Source organism: Eleutherodactylus coqui, chromosome 4, assembly GCF_035609145.1.
Source record: "Eleutherodactylus coqui strain aEleCoq1 chromosome 4, aEleCoq1.hap1, whole genome shotgun sequence".
Taxonomy (NCBI): Eukaryota; Metazoa; Chordata; class Amphibia; order Anura; family Eleutherodactylidae; genus Eleutherodactylus; species Eleutherodactylus coqui.
Window position 1 is genome coordinate 104,846,917 of NC_089840.1, and position 18,288 is coordinate 104,865,204.

The 18,288-nt window shown below is 46.4% G+C and overlaps 1 protein-coding gene across 2 annotated transcripts in view; it reads left to right on the forward strand.

Moving 5' to 3' along the window:
* The window catches only part of C4HXorf38 (chromosome 4 CXorf38 homolog), a 52,214-nt gene extending 34,667 nt beyond the window's left edge, over positions 1-17,547 (forward strand). For both annotated transcript variants that reach the window (XM_066599937.1, XM_066599938.1), the window contains one exon: positions 14,789-17,547. In XM_066599937.1, coding sequence (XP_066456034.1) covers positions 14,789-14,871 — 83 coding nt within the window. In that variant the 3' untranslated portion in view covers positions 14,872-17,547. The remainder of the gene's footprint in view (positions 1-14,788) is intronic.
* Positions 17,548-18,288: the final 741 nt, after the last annotated feature.

Consider the following 18,288-nt stretch of genomic DNA (forward strand, 5'->3'; position numbering starts at 1 on the left):
CATTTTTCCATTGACACGGCCATATGAGGGCTTGTTTTTTGCAGTACAAGTTGTACTTTTTGATGGCATCATTTTTGGGTATATATAATGTATTGCATAACTTTTGTAAAAAAAAATCGTAGGGAGATTGGGGGAAAAAAAATTCTGCCTTTTGTTTTTTGGATTTCATTTTTACGGCGTTCAGCATGCAGAATAAATATTGTGATAACATTATTCTGAGTCACACGATCCCGGCGATACCAAGTTTATACAGTTTTTTTTAATGTTTTGCTATTTTTGTACATTTAGGGAAAAAAAATGTCTTAAGGCTGGGTTCACACTTGGCGTATTCCCGTCGGAAATCTCGCGGTTTGGCCGCAGCTAAAACCACGAGATTTCCGCCGGGAGAACCGTCGCGGTTTAAGCCGCGGCGGCTTTGAAGCGGCCCGGCCGCTTGCTTTTCCGTTGCGGCCGGCCCTCCCATAGAGAAGAGCGCGGCCGTAACATAAACAAACAAAAAAACGAAAGTAAATAGACATGCTGCTTCTTTTGAAACCGCGGCGGCCGCAGCCGCGGTTTCAACCGGACTTACCGCAGCGGATTAGCCGTCCCGTGTGGACGAGGTTTTTGAGAAACCTCGTCCACATGGCTGGCTAATCCCGAGATTAGCGGCCGCGGGCGATTTTGCCGCAGGCGAATCTGCTGCGGCAGAACCACGGCAAATCCGCCCTGTGTGAATCTAGGCTTAAGGTTTGCTTTTGTGTCGCCACATTCCAAGAGCCGTATTAATTTATTTTTCATAGCGTCCATCATGGCAGCACACATGGAGGTTGCTCCGCCTGCGATCCTTGGGACAGGAAGAAGGAGTTCTTTAAAAGCCACCTCCCACCGTTTGACTCCAGTGTCTTCCTGTCCCAAACGGACACAGGAGGAGTTCTTCGTGCTGAGGATGGAGACAGGGGGAGCTGCGAGCGCTACTCACCGGGGCGCGGAGTATCCGGCCAGGGGAGGCAGCTTCCTCGCTCCGTCCGGAGGAATCAGCAGTTTCAGTGGGAAAGGAGCGGCAGGTGCGGGGTGACTGCTCTGAGCTTTCACTCCCCGGCGTCTAGCGGCGGAACGGCGGCCGACTTCCGGGTATGAGGCGGCGCCGCGTCGTGCGCGATGAAGTCGGACGGGATGACGTCAGACGCAGCGTGGGCGCTTAAAGGCGCCAAATTCAAAAGAAAGATCCCTTCCATGTCCCAGGCATATCTCTGCTTCCTGGCTGAGCAAGTATGGATAGCGCTGAAGGGGATAAGATTGTACCAACCGTAAGTAGTCCACTTGGACAAAAATGGGGGACTTTTTTCTTGTGAGTAAAGAAGTTTTTCCTTTTTCACACCTGGTATTAGTAATGGCTTCTCCTTATAGGAAGAAGCATTAAAAACTAAGGAAAAAAAGAGGATCAAAAGGTGTGCGTTATGCGCCAAAAAAGTGGACGATAACGCCAAGAGACCCATATGCTCGGACTGTGCTACGAAAATAGTTAAAGACGAGCAACACAACCTATTACTGGGTATCCGTGAAATGGTGCGGGAAGAAGTACAGGCACTAAAAGAGCAAACATTGGATGCCCAGCCGGGACCATCCCGGAAAAGGGCCCGCACGGAAACTTATATGGTCTCTTCACCCGAACATTCCGAGGGAGAGTTCTCAGACAACTCCTCGGAATTGTTAACCCCCACAGAAGGGGATAAAAAATTCTTTTTTTCAAATACGGATCTGGAGCAGCTAATCTCTGCAGTCCGTAACACCATGGAGCTCACTGATACACCGCAGGTAAAATCAGTCCAAGATGAAATGTTTGGGGGCCTCAGAACTCGCTACAAGAAATGCTTCCCAGTTAACGAAAACCTGCGAAACATGATCTTGGATGAATGGCGCAAACCCACACGAGGGTCCAGCATCCAAAAAGAGTTCAGAGAGAGACTCTCTTTTGCTGCAGAGGATGCCGCTCTGTGGCGAGTAATCCCCAAGGTGGACGTTTCAGTCGCAAACCTGACAAAAAAGACGGAGCTCCCCTTTGAGGACTGCTCCCAGTTAAAAGATCCAATGGAGCGTAAAATGGAGGGGTTTCTGAAAGGCGTATGGGAATCAGCCTCTACGGTCATAGAGACAAACATAGCGGCCACATCGGTGGCAAGATCCCTACACCTGTGGCTCGATCAGTTGGATTCCCACCTACAATTAAAAACCCCTAGGGAAGAGCTTCTCAAATGTCTACCCCTAATTAAAAAAGCGACAGCTTTTTTAGCGGACGCATCGGGGGAATCTGTGAGGTCCGCTGCAAGAGGTGCAGGCCTAGGGAATGCGGCTAGACGGGCCTTATGGCTCAGATCATGGACAGGAGACCAAACGTCCAAGTCCAGATTATGCACGATCCCTCTGGTGGGCGAATACCTTTCCGGACCAACACTGGACAAAATTTTGGAGAAAGCAGCAGGTAAAAAAGCTAGGCTTCCCAACAGACTATCTACCTAAGAAAACCATCCCCTTTCGGAAAGAGTATTTTCCAAGAGGAAAAAGCAAAGGGAAGACGGGTAGGTGGTCCTACCCGAAAGGGGGTAGAGGGAGAACTTCGGGGTTTCCCTCTAGATTTGACCCAAGATAAAAGCGTTAAAGTGGGGGGTAGACTTCTCCAGTACTCAGAAAACTGGCTGCAGATCTCAAAAAGCCCCTGGGTTCTGGAGATAGTCTCTAGAGGCTATAAAATCAGGCTGAACTCGAATCCCCCCGATAATTTCTGCATAACACCACTGCAGCCCCCCAACCTCCAAGCAAAATTGGAGGAGGGAGTACTTAATTTGATTAAAATAGGAGCAGTTATCCCTGTCCCTACGGCGGTAAAAAGCCAGGGTTGTTGTTCCCATTTATTTTTGGTCCCAAAGCCGAACGGCAAGTTTAGAGTTATTTTGAATCTCAAAAAAATTTGAACGCTTATGTGAATAATTATACGTTTTAAAATGGAAACCATACGCTCGACGGTCCCATTAATAGGTCGGAATAACATTATGAGTACTATAGACCTAAAAGATGCGTATTTCCACATCCCCATCCATGCGATATCTCAAAAATTTTTAAGATTTTCAGTTTATATGGATAATATTATACGGCATTTTCAATTTATCTGCCTACCGTTTGGCATCTCCTCAGCCCCCAGGGTGTTTACTAAAATCATGATAGAACCAGTTAGGTTCCTGCGGGAACGCAATATTAAAATCATCCCCTATCTAGACGACCTTCTATTGATAATAAGCGACGCTAAAACCATGAGGGTCCAGTTAGAGGAGACATTACATCTACTCAAAAACTAGGTTGGATTATCAATTACGAAAAATCTAGCCTAGTTCCAGAAACCAAAAAGAGTTTTTGGGGGGATCCTCCTGGATTCAAATAAAAATCGGTCCTTTTTACCCGAATCAAAAGTTTCCCACATTTTGAAAGAGGTACGGAATTTCCAGAAGAAAAGAGGTGTCAGTAAGGGAAACAATGCACATCTTGGGCCTAATGACATCCTGTATTCCGGCAGTTCCCTGGTCACAGTTTCACTCCAGGTCTTTACAACAAAAATTGTTTGCGACCTGGGATCGCTCCCAGGAGTCCTTGGAGGAGAAATTTAAACTACCACCATGGGTAAAAAAATCCTTAGACTGGTGGCTGACACCATCAAAGGTGGAAAGGAGTCCAGTGGACACTCTCTCTCCATGCGTCACTATAAATACAGACGCCAGCAGTACAGGATGGGGAGTCCAAGTGGCAGGTGAAGCCTTACAGGGATCCTGGTCTAGGTTCACCAGTACCCACTCATCCAATTACAGGGAGCTAAGGGCCGTCTGGGAGGCCCTGATTAGATCTGAGGATGTATTGAAAAACAAACACGTAAAAATAGTGTCAGATAATATGACTACAGTTTCCTTTCTCCGTCACCAGGGAGGCACCCGGTATCCTCGCCTGCAGTGTATGGCGAGCAAAATCCTATCGTGGGCAGAGGTCAACACAGCATCCCTCTCGGCGGTCCATTTAAAGGGGACTCAGAATCAGGTGGCGGACTTCCTGAGCAGGGAAACTGGTCCCTCAACCCAGAAGTATTCCAACAACTTACAGACCAGTGGGGGCTACCACAAGTAGACCTGTTTGCCTGAAGAAAAAATGCAAAATGCCGGGACTTCTTCTCCCTAGATCCAGCAGACCAACCACTAGCACTGGACGCACTATCCCAGGAATGGGAAATGCCCCTGGCTTATGCGTTTCCTCCCTTACCGTTTGTAGCCAGATGCCTACAAAAGATTGCACGCAGTCACACCACCGTCATATTCATCGCCCCAGCGTGGCCAAAACGACCTTGGTATCCAATGCTAAATTGGTTGGCAATACAATCTCCAATAGCGCTACCCCTCAGAGAGGATCTCCTATCCCAGGGCCCAGTGTTTTTCCAGAGAATCCACTGGTTAAAACTGACGGCCTGGCTGCTGAGAGGCAGAGATTAAAAAAACAGGGGCTTTCCGACAAGGTGATTAATACTTTGTTCAAGAGTCGGAAATCGACTACTTCAACAATTTATTACAGAATTTGAGAAGTATTTTGTACATGGTATAAACCAGAGAGCCCTAACCTAGATTGCCCGGATATTATTAAAATTCTAGATTTTCTGCAAGCAGGGCTAGACAAAGGTCTCAGTCCCCGAACTCTGCGAGTTCAGACAACAGCTCTTAGTGCTCTGTTTGTTTTCAAACTCTCGGAAAACAAATGGATAAGAAGGTTCCTGAAGGGGGCTGACAGATCAAAACCTTTCGTGAGGGGACCATCCCCCTCATGGGACCTCAATTTAGTCTTGGAGGGCCTCTGTGACCCGGCATTTGAGCCCATTAACCAAATCACGGTTAAAAATCTATCCATAAAAGTCGCTTTCCTGATCGCCATTACATCGGCCAGGAGGATTGGCGAATTGCAAGCCTTATCCAGTAGAGAACCCTACTTAAGGATCTTAGATGATCGGGTAATATTCAAACACACCCCCGACTTTTTACCAAAAGTCGTGTCTCCTTTTCATTTAACCCCTTAATGACCAGCCCATAGTGTTTTTACGTCCCGAAGTGGGCTTTATTCTCTGAGGACGTAAAAACATGTGTCCTGCAGAGAATAAAGCCCCTCGGGCTGTGGACGTGACAGCTCCATGCTGTCGGTGTCCGCAGGTAGCCGACAGCATGGAGCTGTCATCCCGGGCTGTTCGCCCCCCCCCCCCCTCCCCCCCGGCATTGCGATCTGCGCTATGCAATGGATAGCGCCGATCGCAAAAAAGTAAATAAAACTGCAAAAAAAGTGACACATTCAGCTGCTCTGATGGATCGGATTCATTGGAACAGCTGAAATTACTCACCGAGGTCCGCCGCACGACTCCCCGCTGTCCCGATGCTCCAGGCGCCGTAGCCGTCCTTCTGCGCATGCGCGCCAGGCGGCATGACGTCAGCTGCATGCGCAGAAGGCCCGGCGGCGCGGGAGACTTAAAATCTCCTGGCTCCCGGCTCCTGTAGGTAGCCGGGAGGCAGGAGATGTCAGCGGGGACCGCGGTGAGTGGTCCCCGGGACCGCGATCGTCGTTGTCCAATGGATAACGACGATCGCGGAAAAGTGAAAAAAAGTGTAAAAGAAAAGTTTCACCTCCCCTCATGGATCGGATCCATGAGGGGAGGTGAAAATACTCACCTCAGGTCCGCCGATGTCCTCCGGCCGGTGTCGGGACCCCCCGCTGGCTTCTGCGATGTGCCGATGTGGCGCACATGCGCAGAAGCCGACGAGCCCGGCAAATTCAAAATCTCCCTGCACCCAGCTGTCACAGTTAGCCGAGTGCAGGGAGATATGACTGGGGACCGCTGTATGTGGTTTTCAGTCATATGATCACCGTTATCCATCGGAAAACGGTGATCATATAAAGTTTAAAAAGTCAAAAAAAAAAAAAAAAAAGTTAAAAGTTTAAAAAAAGTTTAAAAAGTTAGTTTCATCTCCCCTTACGGATCGTATCGGTAAGGGGGATGAAATTACGTACCCAAGGTCCCAGATTTGTTCCCTTATGGGATGTTGATCCGCGGACCTTACCCCAGCTTCGGCGCATGCACCCGTCAGCATGATGGCGGACGCATGCGCAAAAGTGAAATATTGCCCAAGAAATGTAAAATCTCCCTGCTGCTGGCTACCAAAGGTAGCCAAGAGCCTGGAGATGTCACGGGGAGCCGCGGTATGCAGTTACTGGTCACGTGATCGCCGTTTATCCAATGCATAATGGCAATCACGTAAAAGTTCTTTAAAAAGTGGCAGTTTCATCTCCCCTCACCGATGCGATCGGTGGGGGGAGATGAAACATCTTCTTGGAGGCTTCCGCATTTGAATCCAGATGCGATTATCCTCCATGGACCCTTCCGGCTTCTGCGCATGCGCCCGGCGGCAAAATGCCAGACACATTCGCAGGAGACGGGGAGCCCAGGAAATTTTAAATCTCCTTGCTCCCAGCGACCAACGGTCGCTGAGTGCTTGGAGCAGTGACCGGCGGCCTCGCTGAGCGGTCCCCGGTCACGTGATAAAGTAGCGATCTAACATTAGGCCAGTCACGCATGACCGGAGAGGAATTACGGGTTCTGCATGCGCTTGATCAGCGGTAATCCACGGAGCAATCGCATGCATTGGATCACACAATTCCCCCCCCCAATCAGCGGGTCGGAATTACGGAATCCACTCGCAGAAACAGAACACAGCATGCTATATTTTACCGCGGATATCCGCGACCTAGAGCCCATTGTGCTCTATGACGGCGGATATACTCGCAGCCCATGTGCAAATACATTGTGTACGGGCTGCGGGTACCCGGGTCATCTCTAAGCGACGGCGCGGGAAATGCAAACAAAAAAAAAGTACTGTGCATGACCGCCTGTGGTGTGAGTAGGCAGTTATGCGCAGTACATTACGCGGCCGTACGCAGGGTCACAGCCGTGCTCACAGCTGGAATCCGCAGCGGGTCTCCGCAAGCAGATTCCGCATACAGCCGTGTGAGCCCGGCGTTATTCAGACCGCTACCTGTAATCCGTAATTTACAAGAAGCAATGGGGCCTGGAATTTATTCCGTTGTACCCTGAAATCCAACGGGTGCTCCTTCTATTATAGGCCTAGCTATGTTTCCTTTAAGTAGATTAAGGCCACAATGGGTATGTTTCTGAACACGGGACAAACGGGGGTATCCATTTTGGGGTGAACGTCTTCATTCCTATGTACACTGTACAAAAAAAAACTATTTTTAAATTGACACAATTGCAAAAAAAATGAAAATCATAATTTTTTCCTTCTGCTTGGCTTAGATTCATTCAAAAACTGTGAAGTCAAAAAAGTCATCGTACCCCTAGATAAATTCTTTAAGGGGTCTACTTTTCAAAATGGGGTCACTTGTGGGGGTTCTCCATCGTTTTGGTCACTCAATGGCTCTACAAGTGGGCAATAGGGCCTAAATCTCCTTCTAGCAAAATTTCTGTTCCGAAAGCCACCGGTTGCTCCTTTCATTTTGGGCCCCATTGTGCATCCAGATGTAAGATTAGGGCCACAATGGCTATGCTTCTGCCCACGGGATAAACAGGAGTATCCATTCTGCGGTGCAAATCTTAATTTTCATGTGTACTATAGAAAAAAGTCCTGTCTTTAAAATGACATATTTGCAAAAATATGAAATTTTAGTTTTTCTCTTCTAAATTGCATTGACTCCTAAAAAAAAACTGTGGGGTTAAAATACTCATGACACCCCTCAGTGAATACCTTAAAGGGTGTAGTTTTTAAAATGGGGTCACTTGTGGGGGTATCTATCATTTTGACTCCTATGAGCCTTTCCAATCTTGGTTTGGTGTAGGAAAACAGTGTTCCTCAAAATGCTGAAAAGTAATGTTAAATTTGTACGTCTCCTAAATGGTTAAAAAAAACGAAAGTTTTTCCAATGTGCGCCCAAAATAAAGTAAACGGATCGAAATATATATCTTAGCAAAAATTTATATATTATGTTTGCACATATTTGAGATATTGCAGTTGGAAATGTGAAAAAATTACGATTTTTTTCAAAATTTTTCCAATTTTGGCGCTTTTAATAAATAAACACAAATTCTATCGGTCTTTTTTTTCCGCCTAGATGAAGTACAACATGTGGCGAAAAAACAATGTCAGAATCGCTTGGATATGCAAAACCTCTCTGGTGGTTTTCCATGCTAAAGTGACGCGTGTCAGATTTGCAAAATTTGGCCTGGTCATTAAGGCGCAAACAGGCTTGGTCACTAAGGGGTTAAATCAGGAAATAACACTGCCATCCTTTTGCCAAAATTTCAGTAACGCAAAAGAAGAGCGTCTTCATAGTTTAGATGTCCGTAGAGTAGTAAAAACCTACCTAGAAGTTACTCAAACTTTCCGTGAGTCAGAAAAGTTCTTCTTACAATACCAAGGGGCAAATAGGGGCAGACCAGCTTCTAAGGACACTATAGCTAGATGGATCAGATTAGCAATCTAGGAGACCTACAAAACCAGATGTTTGGTAGCTCCGGAGGGGACGAGGGCCCACTCCACCAGGGCACTCGCCACTTCCTGGGCAGAACGCAGGGGAGCCTCAATAGATCAGATATGCAAGGCAGCAACATGGTCTAGTATAAATACGTTCGCAAGACATTATAGACTAGATCTCCACTCAAACACGGAGTTGGCCTTTGGACGGAAAGTACTCCAGGCAGTTGTCTTCCCCCCCCCCTAAAGAAAGGTCTTATGATTTGGTATACCTCCATGTGTGCTGTCATGATGGACGCTATGAAAAGACAAGAATTATTCTTACCGTTAATTCCTTTTTCATGAGTCCATCATGACAGCATATGCTTTCCCACCCTTGATTGATGTATATAATTTCTGTACATACGATTAATGTCTTTCAGTGCTAATAATAAAACTGTTGGACCTCATATCTGTTGTGATAATTTGGAAGTCACTGGAGTCAAGCGGTGGGAGGTGGCTTTTAAAGAACTCCTTCTTCCTGTCCCAAGGATCACAGGCGGAGCAACCTCCATGTGTGCTGTCATGATGGACTCATGAAAAAGGAATTAACGGTAAGAATAATTCTTGTCTTTTCCATTGCCAGGGCCCTAGAAGGGCTTGTTTTTTGCAGGATGAACTCTAGTCTTTATTTATCTAATTCTAGGAACAAGTAAAATTTTGATCGCTTTTTATTCCATTTTTTTCTAGTGGCAAGATTAACAAAATCTGTAATTCTGGCATGTTTTTTATTTTTATTTTTCCCAGCATTCTCTGAGCAGTATAAATGTATTAAAGTAATTCTACAGGCCGGTACGATTATGCCAATACCAAATTGTAATAGTTTTTTTTTTCTTTTTTACGACTTTTTCACACTAAGGCTGGGTTCACACAAACATATATCGGCTCGGTTTTCACGCCGAGCCGATATACGTCGTCCTCATCTGCAGGGGGGGGGGGAGGATGGAAGACCCAGGAGCAGGAACTGAGCTCCCGCCCCCTCTCTGCCTCCTCTCCGCCCCTCTGCACTATTTGCAATGAGAGGCGGGACAGGGGCGGGGCTAATTCTAGGCACTTAGCCCCGTCCTGCCTCCTTTCATTGCAAATAGAGGAGGTGGAGAGGAGGTAGAGAGGGGGCGGGAGCTCAGTTCCTGCTTCTGGCTCTTCCATCCCCCCCCTTCCTGCAGATGAGGGCGACGTATATGGGGGGGAAAAAGGGGGGGGGGAGAAAAAAAGGGGCCGTGTCATTAAGGGGTTAAATGTACTAACTTCCTATTCTGTGTCATTACGATGCAGGGATACCACGTGTGTAATTTTATTTTTAATTTTTTACAAAGTAAAGGGAGACAAGTGTTTATTTTTTTAACTTTTTTTTTTTTTGTCTCTTTAGGGGACTTTCACAGAGACCCATCAGGACCTCCTGATCACATTCCGGGGGTCCAATGGTGACAGCCCTTTACATGCTGCAGCCACATAGACTGCAGCATTTAAAGGGTTAACACAGCAGAGATCAGAGGTTTTCTCTGATCTCTGCTGTAAGAGCTGGTGCCTGGCTGTCCTCTGACAGCTAAGTACCAGTTCTCCCTGCAACAGAGACCATTGGCTTGCTTCTGACAAGCTGATGGTCTCTATGGCAACTGTAAAACTAGTGCAGGAGTTTGAAATTAAAAGCGGGAGATTGCCGGCAGATCGGCAGTATCTCCCTGCTTCTTATTTCAAAATCCTGAACTGCTCTGTGTGGGTCTGTGCAGGCAGAGCACAATGCCGCAGCTTGTGGCATTGTGCTCTGCAGCTCCCATAGTGATACATAGCCCGGAAATCTTCCGGGATATATCGCTATGGGCAGTGGAGCTCGTCCCGGAAAATTTCCGGGCGTGCCACTCAAGGGGTTAATCAGTCAGACTCTAACCTCTACAACATGGGCAAGACCAAAGAGCTTTCTAAGGATGTCAGGGACAAGATCATAGACCTGCACAAGGCTGGAATGGGCTACAAACCCATAAATAAGACTCTGGGTGAGAAGGAGACAACTGTTGGTGCAATAGTAGGAAAATGAATGACGTACAAAATGACTGTCATTGGCGTCGATCTGGGTCTCCATGCAAAATATCACCTTGTGGGGGCTATCCTTGATCATGAGGAAGGTGAGAGATTAGCCTAAAACTACATGGGGGGGGGAACATGTTAATGATCTCAAGCAGCTTGGACCATAGTCACCAAGAAAACCATTGGTAACACATTATGCGGTAATGGATTAAAATCCTGCAGTGGCCGCAAGGTTCCCCTGCTCAAGAAGGCACATGTGCAGCCTGTCTAAAATTTGGCTGATTCTGCGAGTGATTGGGAGAAAATGCTGTGGTCGGATGAGACAAAACTGAGCTCTTTGGCATTAACTTGCCGTGTTTGGAGGAAGAGAAATGCTGCCTATGACTTAAAGGGGTGGTCTCGCGAAACCAAGTGGGGGTATACACTTCTGTATGGCCATATTAATGCACTTTGTAATATACATCGTGCATTAAATATGAGCCATACAGAAGTTATTCATTTACCTGCTCCGTTGCTAGCGTCCTCGTCTCCATGGTTCCGTCTAAATTCGCTGGCAGCTTGCTTTTTTAGACGCGCTTGCGCAGTCCGGTCTTCTCCTTTCAGCACGAGCCGCTTCAGTGTGCTCCCCGCTACAGCTCTTCTGCGCATGCGCAGACGAGCTGTCACTGCTCGGGAGCGCGCTGGAGCGGCCATTCTGTACCTTCCTCTGTTAGAGGAAGGTGCAGAGCCGCCCAGCTGTCCGGAGAAGCCGCCCAGCTGTCCGGAGAAGCCGCCCAGCTGTCCTGCCGCCCAGGTAAGTGATGGGCCGGGGGGGGCTGCCGCTGCGCCAGGGGGGGGGCTGTCGTCGCTGTCGCTGCGATGGGGGGGGGGGCTGCCGCTGCGATGGGGGGGCTGTCGCTAGGCCGGGGGGGGGCTGTCGCTGCGATGGGGGGGCTGTCGCTAGGCCGGGGGAACTAGCGCTGGGCCAGGGGGGTAAGTGATGGGTCGGGGGTGATGTTCACTGACAGGTGAAGGCCCCGGAGCCCAGCGCTGGGCTCCGGGGCCTTCACCTGGGCTGAGGGTCTAGCGCTGGGGAGCCGGGAGCGTAGCGCTGGGGAGCCGGGGGCTAGCGCCGGTTACCTGCTGCCTGGCGGTGGGTGACTGGTCGGCGGCTGCGGGGCGTCTGGTCGGCGGCTGCGGGGCGTCTGGTCGGCGGCTGCGGGGCGTCTGGTCGGCGGCTGCCATGGAGACACAGCTGGCAGCGTCTCGGGAGCGCGCACGTCGGGCTGCAGCGAGCGACGGGGAAAGAGCCGGCGGCCATCTTGGGGAAACTTTTATAAGTTGCTGAAACGCTGGAACGGTAAGTACAAACCAGCTAGGAAAGTCATTTACAGGGGTAATTAGTAATGTATGTTTAATTAGGGGGACTGGGCAAAAAAAAAAAATCACTGCTTCCTCGAGACATCTCCTTTAATGCAGTCTTTCCCAACTCCAGTCCTCAGGGACCGCCAACAGGACATGTTTTCAGGTTTTCCTCAGTATTGCACAGGTGATGCAATTATTGTCAGTGCCTCAGACATTGTCACAGCTGTTCTTACTATAGGATATCCTGAAAACATGACCTCTTGGGGGTCCCTGACCTAAAGAACACCATCCCCACTGTCAAGCATGGAGGTGGAAACATTATGTTTTGGGGTGTTTCTCTGCTAAGGGCACAGGACTACTTCACCGCATCAATGGGAGAATGGATGGAGCCATGTACCGTAAAATCCTGAGTGACAATCTCCTTCCCTACACCAGGACATTAATAATGGGTCGTGGCTGGGTCTTCCAGCACGACAATGACCCAAAACATACAGCCAAGGCAACAAAGTGGCTCAAAAAGAAGCACGTTAAAGTCATGGAGTTGCCTAGCCAGTCTCCAGACCTTAATCCCATAGAAAACTTATGGAGGGAGCTGGAGATCAGAGTTGTCAAACAGCCTTGAAATCCTAATGATTTAGAGATGATCTGCAAAGGGGAGTGGACCAAAATTCCTTCTGACATGTGCGCAAAGCTTATCATAAACTACAAAAAATGTCTGACTGCTGTGCTTGGCAACAAAGGTTTCGCCACCAAGTATTAAGTCTTGTTTGCCAGAGGGATCAAATACTTATTTCTCTGTGCAACATGCAAATAAATGTATATAATTTAGACAATGTGATTTTCTGGATTTTGGGGGGGGGGGGGATATTCTATCTCTCACTGTTAAAATTAACCTACCCTAAAAATTATAGACTGCTCATGTCTTTGACAGTGGGCAAACTTATAAAATCAGCAAGGGATCAAACACTTATTTCCTTCACTGCATATAATGTATATGAACAGGAAAAAAAAAAAAGCCAAATCTGGTCCAGATACATAGGGACTACACCTGTGTGAATGAACCCTAAGTGCTTCAGCGCCCAACAATCTTCGCAGCAAGAATTGCTCCTGTTTGAAAATCGTGCAGTGAATGGAGGTAGAGGGCATACCCACCAACCACCTCCATTTACAGTAACCAGCCAACGTTCATAGATGAATGCCTGCTTGTTTACACAGGCCGAAACTGAACGACAAACGAATTAGGCAGTATGTTAGACGACCCTGAGTACTAAAATAAAATACCGTTTATTGTAAAGACAATAAAGCAAGGTGGTGCAAAAATCATGAGATGGGGATGTTTCTCATTCTGTGGTGTTAGCCCTATTTCTTGCATACGAGGAATCGTGGATCAGTTTGAATATATCAAAATCCTTGAGGAGATCATGTTGCCCTATGCCGAAGAAGAAATGCCCTTAAAAGGGGTGTTTCACCATGACCATTGCCCAAAATACCACAGTAAATAAACAACATGTTTACAAACAAACAGGATTGAGGAAATGGAGTGGCCAGCCCAATCCCTGGACCTCAATCCCATAGAGAATGTGTGGGGTGAGCAAAAGAAATGTGGTTTATGAGGCAAAACCAAAAAATGCTGAAAAACTGTGACATGTAACCTAACCTTCCTTTACTGGAAGTTGGTAGACTCCATGCAGCCCGGTGTTGAGCGGTTCTCCGAAACAGTTGTTATGCCACTAAATATTAGTGCAATAATTCAAAGTAAAGTAAAATCTTACACATTTTCAGTTTATACATTATATTATTGAGTTTTTATAGAAAAATGCTATCATTCTTTTTTCTTTAGTTTCTATAAAGGATGAAGACCAACTGTATACATTCTGTGGTTTTAATTTAGAATTGAATGCGTAGTATTTCCAGTGAATTTGCATTTATGGAAATAAAGCACAAAATTATAATAACGTTTATTTGCTTTTGCACTCACCATTTTTATTTTCTTTTAACACTGCTGTATGCATACAGTTGTACCCAGATTCTGGATAGTTAAAAATACCTATAATACGCATGTCTGAGGCTGGGTTCACATGGGGCAGAATTGCTGCAGACTTTCTGCACAGAAATTCCGCTGGCAATTTATATCCCGGGATAAAGCAGCAAAGTGGGTGAGATTTGCAAAAATCTCGTCCACATACTGCAGAGAAGCCGTTGCGGCTAAGCTGCACTGAAGCTGACATGCGGCCCAGAATTCAAAGCTGTGGCATGTCAATTTTATCGCTGTCTCTGCTGCGACCTCCTTCCTTTCTGGGGGAAGAGATGGCTGAAGCAGAATGCAGGTGGCGAAGCTGCTTCAAAACCCACGTCGAATGGCGCAAGTTTTGAAGCTGCATTTCTGCCGCGGAAACCTTGCGGTATTTCCGTGTGGTCCTGCTGCAGTCATTCCGCGAGATTACCGTGGGATTTACGCCCCGTGTGAACCTAGCCTTTAAGTTTTTCGTTTTTTTTCCTTCCCAGAAGTAGTGCCAGTGTTGTCCAGGAGTTGTAGAAGTACTTTTGCTGTTACAGCGCTCTGCAAATAACACTGTTATTTATTGTTAAAATCTGGGTGAAGCTCAGTTGTGCTCATTCTCAACTTTGCTTTCAGGAAAAGACCTCTGTAAACTGATTTAGTTATGGGCAGCGTGCACACTAATCATCTAGAACTGTACTAATGCTTTAGGCCTGCAGTGTATACAATGAAAGTTTGGCCTGTAATCTGCATAGTGTTACAATAAACCAGTAAGATGATAGCAATGCAAAAAGTACACCGCTAAAAATGATACGTGGTTTACATTTTTGTTTTTCCTTCCTTTTAGGCTGGACTCCCACACTGCTTTCTGCAGCTGTTTTTGTGGCAATTTCTTTGGCTTTAACTGCAATTTTTTTACACTTAAAGTAAAGCCGCATTCAAACAGCGTTTATTATACACACCATATGACGCCACTCGGGGGTTTCATGATGGCTGCTGAAAACGGCGCTGTGACAGAATACCCAAATGGAAACTAAAGGAACCATTAACTTTTTACTGTGAATCAAACACTTCTTTGATGTCTGTTTTTCAAGGTTCTCGATTGTCCACCTACAGTTTCTTTGCAGTTATGTTTTTTTTTCCTTTAGTACGCAGCGCGCTCTGGGTATGCCTTCTTCCCTATAGGCTCTGCAGTAGCACTCAGGAAAAAATAATCCAGGGACCAATGTTTTCAAGCATGTTCACAAGTTGCTAATATGACACGTATTTTCCATCGTGGATTTGCATGCGGAAAAACCACAGGATATTTCAGCAGCAAAATGTAGATGGCATTCACAGGAATCCCATTAATTCACAGGTTGCCTAAAAAAAAAAATCTGCCGCGTACTTTGCCTAGGAAGTGGATTTTAATTCTGCAGCATGTTAACTTTACGCTGTAGATTTTTCATTCAATAGGAAAGCCAAAATCTGCAACAAATCCAAGAATAATCACCAGCAAAATCTGTAAGTAGGGACATTTTGTAAGGTTGAAGGTGTGTTTAAGAAAAACAAAACACTGAAGTGTACCGTAACTACTTCATATACCAATCTGCGTAAACTTTCTAAGTATGTGGGAATCTGCTGCATCCGGTTTCTACCACATATTTCCATTACTGTTGTGTGTCTACTGTATTATGATGCTAAAGAAACAACTTTAGGCTGGGTTCAGACGGGGCAGAATTGTTGCGGAAAGTCCGCACAGCATTACCGCCCGCGGCTCCTACTCCCGGGATTAGCCAGCAAAGTGGATGAGATTTTGCAAAAGCCTCCACATGCGGCGCGGAATTAAATTCCGCAGCATGTCATCTCTTTTCCGCAGCGGCCTCTCTCCTCCTCTATGGAGAGAGAAAGCCATGGCGAAACTACTCCAAAACCGATGGCTAAAGGCCACGGGTTTTGAAGCTGCACTTATGCCGCGAAAATCTCATGGTTTTTTGGTGTGGTCATTCTGTGGGATTTCTGTCCTGTGTGACCCCAGCCTTGTTCCAACATTCTTGGTGTCTGCTTGTGCCTTACACTGTCCTCCCAAATGAATGTTGTGACTTGGGGACTCCTTGTCACATTGTTTTATTACTTTGACATATATACATGTTTTCAATTAGTTGTACTGTCCAGCATACAAATGTGCAGTTCCTCTATTTTACTGTATATAGCTATTGTAATAAGGCTAATATAATCTGTATAAACTTCTATTTAGTGGGTTTTCCTGGGAAATACTATTGATTGGCCAGGGCCCATTGTGCGGGACGCTGATCAATCAGCTGAGCGGGTGCATGCTGTCAGTGCCGCAAAAACGCAGAGGTTGGAGCAGAAGCCTCCGTGTAGTGGCCGGAGCTTGTAACTGCAGGCATGGCTGTCCTTAATCAGCGGGAGCTGTGCCTGCAGTTACAAGCACTGGCCACCACATGGGAGGTCAGCACCGAGACTTCCACTCCAAATACACAGAGGTCGGAGCACAAGCTCCCAGATTCTAGCAGGGTAGAGACTTAGATCCGTGGGAAAGCAGGAGATTAAGAAAAACAAAACCAAAAACTGTGCCCACACACATTCGCCGTGCAGAAGAAAGTAGAGCTGGAGAGGTAAGAAAATGTCCATGCCCGCAGGCTTTTCCTACACGGCATCTGACCCGCCTGTGGACATGAGGCCTAAAAGTCTCGTGGTATGATCATGCAATATCTCCTGTTAGTTGATGTGCCAGTTATTGCTGAGAGGGGCATAATCCCTGAACTGACCTTTGTTTAGAACTCCAGCAGATTGTATGTAGTCAGAGATTTCAGCATGTCCGCAGTGGTTGGTAGAAGGTTGAACTCTGACAGCAAGATGTGCACAGTGGCGAACCTGTGCATGTACAGATTATTAGAAGAATGGCATGTAGCGATCAATTCTGCACTGTTAGTGAAATTGAAAAAAAATCACATCCCACGCCTAGGGTGTCAAACAGTTTCTACACAAACCATCAGAAGGCGCTTGAACAACATTGTCCAGTGACATGTGTTCTATTGACCTCATGCCACTGCTCAAGGGCCAACATGGTGCAGAGGAATCCAGCAGCGGTGGTCTATCCTCTTCAGCAATAAATCCCACTTTTTTCTTGGATGCAACACTAGCCAGAGATTGATCTGGAGACTGAAGAGGGACTGTCACACTGGTTGTACTCCCAGGATTATGGTGTGGGGTGGTATAGTGCATGATACTCAGACCAATCTAGACTTCATTCCAGGTACAGTAACAGCTCAGCGTGCCATTGATTTTGTTGACACCAGTGGTTCAGTCATTTCTCCAAACTGTCTCAGGAGCTGTTTTTCAACATGCCCAAGCCGCTCATACAACTGTGAGCCTGCAGGGCCTAAAAGTGCTCCCAAGGCCTGCAGTCTCTCTGGGATGTCATTGGTCAGCAATTGCAAAGGGAGCTGCTAGCAGCACATCTTCATGATTTGCTGCCAAGTGCATGCAGCGTTGCAAAACATTCCTCAACCATTAATCATCTTATTCATAGCATGGAGGAGCTTGTATTTCTGAGTGTGGCACTCAAACTAGATATTGAATAAAATCAAGGATTTTTTTTAATATTTTGGTTCCATTTTTTCACCATGTGCATATCATTAACAGGTACATCGCTCCTGTGATTTCCATAATTCCACTACTTCTTGGTGTTGCGTTTTTAACATTAGAAAGTCCTAATGACTTTCATGATAAAAACAAAAAATAAAATCATGGGCTGGAGCGATGCAAGATTATTCTAAAAAAAAAAAAAATAAATAAAAAAATTATCGCAGGAACAGAAACACGATTTTGCTGTGATTTTTTTCTCGTAGTATGAAACTAGCCCAAGTTGCCTTCGAATGGCTGATTGTAATTTTATATTCATTCACATGGAGCATATTTGTGCAGTGCATTATGTATGCAGTGAAAAACCCACCGATTTCAATGGGTTCAGCCACAAGTGTAATTTTCACGCAGTGTGAAATTACAAGGAGATATTTTTTTTTACTACCTAACTAAATTATCTCCCATGGCATGACCCATTTTGGTGTGTATTATGCACCGCAATAGGCCATTGAAGTGAATGGGCAGGCACAAACGTATTCATGCACAGTTTCAATGAGCCCATCTGTGTTTTGTGTGCACATATTCACTGCATATTTGCACACAAAAACACGGGCATAAGCTACTTTTGGTCGTGCAAATAAACTACGTGCTGCGGCACCAGCATCTTCACCAAGATGAGAGATCAGCAACCACAGACTCCGCAGCGGCGACTGTTGCACCAGAGCTGCAGGTGGGGGTGAATATAATTTCTGTTACTTT